The sequence below is a fragment of the Papaver somniferum genome, unplaced genomic scaffold (assembly GCF_003573695.1).
Source record: "Papaver somniferum cultivar HN1 unplaced genomic scaffold, ASM357369v1 unplaced-scaffold_10, whole genome shotgun sequence".
Lineage (NCBI taxonomy): Eukaryota > Viridiplantae > Streptophyta > Magnoliopsida > Ranunculales > Papaveraceae > Papaver > Papaver somniferum.
The window spans coordinates 15,759,729-15,767,110 of NW_020618825.1; the positions used below are offsets into that span (position 1 = coordinate 15,759,729).

General features: G+C 36.1%; 1 protein-coding gene across 1 annotated transcript; it reads right to left on the reverse strand.

The window, feature by feature from the left end:
- Nucleotides 1–2,372: 2,372 nt before the first annotated feature.
- Nucleotides 2,373–6,071, reverse strand: LOC113326749 (thiol protease aleurain-like). The gene is made up of 8 exons (XM_026574405.1): nt 5,759–6,071; nt 5,560–5,681; nt 4,179–4,294; nt 3,990–4,063; nt 3,544–3,808; nt 3,132–3,263; nt 2,833–2,968; nt 2,373–2,700 (listed from the first exon to the last, which is right to left on the reverse strand). Exons 1-8 carry the CDS (start codon nt 5,947–5,949, stop codon nt 2,663–2,665), a joined length of 1,074 nt encoding a protein of 357 aa, XP_026430190.1. The 5' UTR covers nt 5,950–6,071; the 3' UTR covers nt 2,373–2,662.
- Between the last annotated feature and the right edge of the window lie 1,311 nt (nt 6,072–7,382).

A 7,382-nucleotide genomic window follows, 5' to 3' on the forward strand; every position in this document is an offset into this window, starting at 1 on the left:
AGTCATTCGTCTTCAATCGATGGACGCCGTGAAGTCAAATGCTCAAGTACACTTACTATCCTAATCCGAGATTTAGCTAAAAGTATACTAGAAATAAAGACTTATAGTTTTGGCAACTAAACTTGACAAACAAGCTTGAGATAACAACGCTTGCGAGCTCGACCGAGCAGTGCTCTAACAGTTTCCGTTCATGAAGAAACTTTATTATCAAATGAGTCTGAGTATAGAACTATAGTTGGAATGCTACAATATTTGTGTTTAACAAGACCTGATATTTTCTTTGGGTTTTATTACGTAAGTCAGTTTATGCATGCTCCTACAGATGTTCACATGTCTTTGGTAAAAAGAATTCTTAGATATTTGAAGGGTACTATTGGATATGGTATTACTTTAAGAAGAGGTGATATTGCTCAATTAACAACTTATATTGATTTTGATTGGGGTAATTGTCCTGAAACTGCAAGATCAAGAGGAGGTTATGCTATTTTTCTGCAATTCTTTAGTTTCTTGGTCTAGTAAAAAGCAACCAACTGTTTCCATATCCACAACTGAAACAGAGTATAATAGTCTTTGGTTTCTACTACAGAGTTAGAGTGGTTATCTTCTTTATTCGGTGAATCACACATTTTATTAATGGTGCCTATTACCTTGTATTGTGATAATAGAAGTGCAATTTACTTGTCTGCTAATCCTGTTTTTCATTAGAGAACAAAACATATAAAGATACATTATCATGCTGTGAGGGAGTTAATAACAAGTGTATTTCTTAATGCTCAACATATAGCTTCATAAAATCAATTGGCAGATTTGTTTACAAAATGTTTATGTGCTCATGTGTTTACCTCTCTTCTTCAACAGTTACTTGGGATTCCAGTTTCTTCAGATAATGGTGTAGAATCTACTTCACCTGAACATTGTCAGCTTGCCGTGTCTGACAATTTTGTTTCTGATAATTTTGTTGTTGTTTCTGTATGTGTCTGACTTTTCGGTAATAAGTGAATTTTTCTGATAATTTTTCAAACTGATGAATGTCTGTGATTATCAGTTTGACTTTGACTATTAAAATATCTTGAGACTATAAATTGTTATAGTATCGTTTTATTACCTAATAACAAAATTCTCTTTTTTTTTTTTTTTTTTTTTTTTTTTTTGAAGAATGATATCGTATTAAGTTAAGCGGCAATTACACGAAGATAAGTTTTACCCAAAGAATCATCCATTACAACTTGGTTAATGCAAGATGGGACTATGTGATCCCACACCAAAATTGAAAGGTTTCCTAGGCGGCTATGGTCCGCAGCAGGGTTCACCAGCCCGTCCGCATCTTGATTACCTTAAAATTCTCTCTTTCTTGTTCATCTGTTTCATACTACTGTAATATCTTCAAATTCTTCAATACTATGAGAACATATCAATTCTCAGAAGTATAATTTTGGAGTTTGTTATACTACTAAGGCTTCATTGTATTAAAATGCATTAATTCATTTCATTGTATTAAAATACATTAATTCACTGACGTATTGTACCGGCGAATTTAAGATCAAACTAATTGTCTAGAAAGATCGAAAAAATCTTAAAATCAATGCTACATCATCTCTCTTTGTTCTTTTCATCCTCCTAATTTCCAACAATCATTATAAACAATAGTCAATCAAGAAAACGAATCATATAGCACGTCCCTCTTAGACAACAACCATCAAAAAACAAACATGCGGCTCCTATACTCTTGGAGCCCATCCTGCCTAAACAACAAACATCAAATTGAAAATAAACATACGGCTTCTACACTCTTGGAAGGAGCCCTTCTAGAACATTGAACGTGTGGTGCATAATCAGCAACCATTTTTTTGGACATTGCTGAAATATCCCACAAATTCAATGAAACCAATTCAAGAAACAAGAAAAGGAACATCCAAGATACCAAATACCAATAAGAACTAAAAGTACATGACAGGGAATCACATCGACGTGATGCTTGAAAATCAAACTAGTCTAGTATAGTAGCCTACCAAGGGTTTGAGATGACAAAACACTCACGCAATTGTTTCGAACCATTGTTTATCGGTTTATGTTGTATGTGAAACGAGAAAACTAGGTTGAAAAAAAGTCGAAGGATTTGACAACCGCAGGCGGCACAAAAAACAAGAAAAAACCTTCCCAGGTCCAAGGGAGATCCCTCACTCTGGAGGAAATATTTTAGGACAACTAAATCTAGGCTGTGAATGTTGGCCGCTGGATTTTAGGCATTCAATTCTAAACCATTCACATAATCTTTTTTTGGCATTCTTCTCACGATAAAAAAAACAGAGAATTCGAGCTAGGAAAGTCGAGTTTTGCATGGGATGGAGGGAGATTGCATTAATTGGACGAAATTTAAAGGAGACTTCTATCAGACCAGTTATATGATTAAGGAAATTTACAGCGGGTCTGATAATACTCATTATACATACACTTGCTTACATTCATTCAAATGTTCCTTGATGCAAATTGTAAACCTTGTATTATGTAACTAACGTGTATATATATATATATATCGTGCTGAATCGAAATATTATATTCTCATTACCAAGCTTAAATTATTCACAAAGACATAGGAACTCTTCCTTACATAGTTTGAAGTCGAGCAATTATTTTTTCTCGGAAAAGTAACTTAGCGACCAAACTATGCAACAACTGGGTAAGAAGCACAAGTGGCAATACCTGCAACATACAAGATTATTAAAACCTTCCATCAGTATTTGCATTTACTTTCAAGCTGTTACTGGCATTACTCAAAGAGAGGAAGGTGAAATCGTTTTGACGATGAAGGTTAGGTTTGAGAAGTTAACTTACCACACATGTTTTTTCCCATTTCCATCTTGAAGTATCCATTGTCTCCCCAAGTTGCTCCCCATGAGTTCTTAATGAGCCAGTATGGGGTATCGTTTTCTACACCATATCCTACCGCCAAAACAGCGTGGTTTACATCCTGCCATAATCAACAACCATAAGTATAAATATAACGTCATCACAAGTTAGTTATCCAGTAGTTAAGCATAACCATGATTCACCAGTTCTAATTAATCTGATTCTGATATTGATTTGGTCATCAATTAGTAATGCATTTTAGTTTATGGGTCCTAAAATCTTACCATGGGAGTGCTACCGCAGTGGTCGCTGGTGAAAATTCCTTCCTTGTAGAGACGGAAACCTTTAATCACTTGGAATGCAATGCTAACAGGACGAACAAAGGCCACTGCATGCTGCAACTCATCTTCAGCTCCCTGAAATTATAGAAACTAGAAACTTCAAACCACAATTCACATGTGCTCATTCATACAGCAAAATCTGATCAAAAAAAGACCTAGCATTTGCGACTCAACTACCAAATGATATAGGCATATGGCAGGTGACACAGGATGTACGTGGATAACTTTTTTGAGTACTGTTAAATGATGTGGCATCTAATTCACCACGCCATGTGGTCAATAAATGCATTTTAGCACCGTAGATATGCAAGTGATCTAGTAGCTACAATACCTAAAAAAGGGTAATAGAATTTACCAGGGTGATGTTGACCGAGTCTTTGACCTGAACAACATCATTCTGTGAAGAATATTTGCAGCTGCCACCTACAGCGGTGTAGGGGTATGCTTCTTCCGTTTCAAGACCACCGTTATATTTGATGTACTCAAAGGCTTGTGAGGGTAAACCTCCATGGCAACCAAAATTGTTGAAATCTCCAGCACAATCAACCAGTTGCTGCTCTGACAGAGAAATGGCCTTCCCATATGCCTGAGTGTATGCTGCCTCCAGAGCTCCAGTTGTACTGCAAAATATACAAAGCTTATTCTCACATGAACAAATTCATACATTAACCATTGAGATCATCATTTTGATTTTCAAACTCATCATGTATTCCAATTTATCTCATTTTGATGAAAGTTCAAAGTGACAACAATTCATATATATAGACCACGGCATCATTCCCCCACGAATTGACGACTAACCTGAAAGTCCAACAAGAACCACAATGACCTTGATTCTTGACAGGGCTGACAATGCCAGTTTCCCTCCAATCTTTCTGTACCAATAACAAGTAATATTATGCAACCATGTAATTAATCAACAAGAAGTATTCGATTTCTGCTTAAGTTATCATTCATTGACCGCAAAATAGCAGTAGTAGTACTAGTTACCGTTAAAGGAAGGGCTTCGTCAGTTAGTTTGTGACTCCCTTTTAAGGTAGCAGAGCAGTTTTGAGCTGCTCCCAACTTTTGTGTTCTGAATTCCTCCCAGCTCATATCAGCAAATTCTGCATAACATAATCATTCAATAAGTAAAGCACCATTTAATTCTGTCTCTCTCCCTTGACTGATGAATGTGGCTAGCGACTACCTCTACATTTCTGCCTAAACATTGTCATTTTATTAGTACTAGTAGGCTGTGCTAGTGACACTTGAAGAAACTAACAACAAATTAAGCTAATCAAATTTACAAAATCCATTCAAAAGTTGCACACAACATCAGTTAAGGCTAAACAACAACTTTATTTTTTCGGTACACAAAATTGTGGTCGAAAAACGGCAAACCTTTTTTTTTTTTGATTGATTGGAAAAGAATTTGGTGTTGGAGAGATTTGAACTCACGTCACTGGCATTACAAGAAAATCTAGCTACTGCTAAACCATATATTGACACACCTTCAATATAGGTGTTGCAAAAGCAAATTTCTAGCCATAGTACTTTTCAGCTGCAGCTAAAAGTTATAATTAACTGCTGCAAAATGAAATTTTTGCCACACAACTGTAACAACAATATGAAAAGAGTGTGGCAAAAAAATATAATCTCTTGATGCAGCAATAAAGATTGGGTGCATCAATAGACTTCTTGCTACATAAGTTATCGCGACATTAGTAGGGGTTTATGCTATAACCATTGGGTGCTGCAATATATTAAGTTCTTGTAGTGTGGTATCAGTACACAAAACTCTAGTCGAATAACGGCAAACCTTTTTTTTTTCTTTTTTTGATTGGTAAAGAATTTGGTGCTGACGAGATTTGAACTCAGGCCAGTGATAACATCACCAATGACTTTACCACTGTACTACAGTGACAACGGCATAATGGCAAACTCTATGGTTAAACAGGAGTAGAGGGCAGTATTCCCCAAGGACTAGTATATCATAAAATCCCCTTCTATGAAGAGGGTGAGAGCCGAACTCGCGAACTTTTAAAACCTATCAAAGGGAATATAGGCAACTGAACTGCTGAGTTACTATGGGTAAAGAGAATAAAATTGGGCCCAGTACCAGTACGGCCCATGAAAATAAAAGTCCACTAGTTTAAGAGTTGACTTAAACTAAAACTCCACTAATTTCATGCTAAACAACACACTTATCCTAATCTAATCATAATCACTTATCATAACAACAACAAACACTCATTCTGATCATGAATTACAAACATAATCATATCAAATCCAACGGTTAAGATTTACAAAAGTAAACAGAAAAACCAAATTAGATTAATGAACAAAAATCAAAAAACATAATAATCCCAATAAAAATTAATCGACTTACCATTAAGAGCTAATTTATAAGAAAGTCCTTTTCTGTTAGTAGATCGAATCAATCTCAAACTCTCCACAAAATTCTCAAATCTCAGTTTCACTTCTTTTACTGTCTCATACCTCTTCCCAAACCTAATCAAAAAAAGTCAAGATTAGTCAAAATCAGAATCAATCACTAGTATTATGATGAGTTGATGAAATTAATTAACCTGAGTGCGAAACGAGTGAATTTGACAGCATGACGTGCATCACCAATGATCTGAAGAAGAGAAGATTCAAAATCATCTGATGAGAATAGTTTGATTGGATTTTCATCAGTGAAGCTGCTGGATGTTGATTGTACAACAGCAACACAGCTGATTGAGAATAATAATATGATCAAAGAAGCCTTTGCAGCCATTTGTGATTCTTTCTCTGTGTTTTTCTTTTTGTTCAGAGAAAAACTGTCTCCAGTATTTTTGGGGTACTGATGATAAGAGATTGGATTGGGGGGATTTAAATAAAGAAGATGAGATATTGAGATGAGAATTGGTTGTGACTTTTTTGGAATCTTGTTATGTTTTTTTATAAGGGGTGACGCATTTGATGCCGTGGAAAAGAGATTTTTTTATGAGTGCATTATTAGTTGGTGGTTTCTGAAAATGGGGGAACTTCTATTTGAGTTTTTAGTGCCGAGATTGGCCTCGGGCGAAACCCTGCTGATTCTCAACTGCTAAGCAGATCCAATGGGTAGTCTGCATTTGGAGACTAACTGGTTCATATGAAAGACTACTGGCCCATATAAGCAAGCGAGTGAAGATATTATGGGTAAATACAAAAAAAGACATTACAAGGGAAACCGTCTTCCGTTTAGTTAAAAAAGTTGGATTTTGAACAAAAAAAAAATCTTCTTACAAGGGGGACAATCCCCTGTCAAACAAAAACACCTAAAAAAAAGCTACATAGACAGGGATAGTCCCCCGTCAAAAAAAAAAAAAAAACGAAAAAAAAAAGAGTTTTTAACGGGGAACTGTCCCCCGTTTTGTACTAAAAACTTTCTTTTTCCTGACGGGGGATAGTCCCCCGTCTAGTATGAAACTCCCAACCAATGAGTATCTGAAAGGATTTGGGGGAAAAGTGGGTCGAAGCCTACCCATTGGAGACCCTAATTTGCTCAAATTGGTAGTGCACTCTTTCAAATGAAAGAGTGACACTACCCATAGGATTTGCTCTAAGAGCAAGGGCTATGGAATGGGTGTTCTCATTCAATATGAATGAGTATCACTCGATTTGGTCAAATTAGGTGCTACTACGGAGTGATAATACTCACTCATTCACCAATAATCATCCATACACTCATTGGAATGAAAGAGTGGGCGAAAGAGGAGACTAAGCGGCTGATTCTTAGCCGTTTGGGGAAAAAACATGTTGAGCGGCCGAAAATCTGCCTCTCAAACCTATTTTTAGAGTTTTATTAACTTAAAACTCTTGGATGCAGGACCCACCGTTAGGTTTTATTATTAAAAAAGAAAAAAAAACTGCCGAAGAGGCATATATTTAGCCGCTTGGGGAGAAAAAATCTCTCCAAACGGATAATCATTAGCCGCTTAGTCTCTTTATTTTGAACTTCCATAGTCAAAAAAGCCCTCTTTTACTCAGCCGTCGCTCAATTTGACAGTGAATGAGTGTTAAAAGAAGTTTTGAATTCAGACCTTCGCTGTGATCAATCGGTACTAAGTACTCAACACTGTATAACAGTGACACCGTATTATATTAGTTTCGAAGTTTCGGTATTTGTCAGATGTGATACTACACCAACTGTATAACTGTGACATCGGCAATACTGTATCAAAT

Bases quoted from the DNA above. Each gene is read 5' to 3' on its own strand.
- LOC113326749 (XM_026574405.1), bottom strand. From the start codon at position 5,949: ATGGCTGCAAAGGCTTCTTTGATCATATTATTATTCTCAATCAGCTGT. The intron at 5,682-5,758 runs GTTAATTAATTT...TTTTTTGATTAG, and splicing joins TTCACTCGTTTCGCACTCAG to GTTTGGGAAGAGGTATGAGA. The intron at 3,264-3,543 runs GTAAATTCTATT...CTATAATTTCAG, and splicing joins ACTCGGTCAACATCACCCTG to GGAGCTGAAGATGAGTTGCA.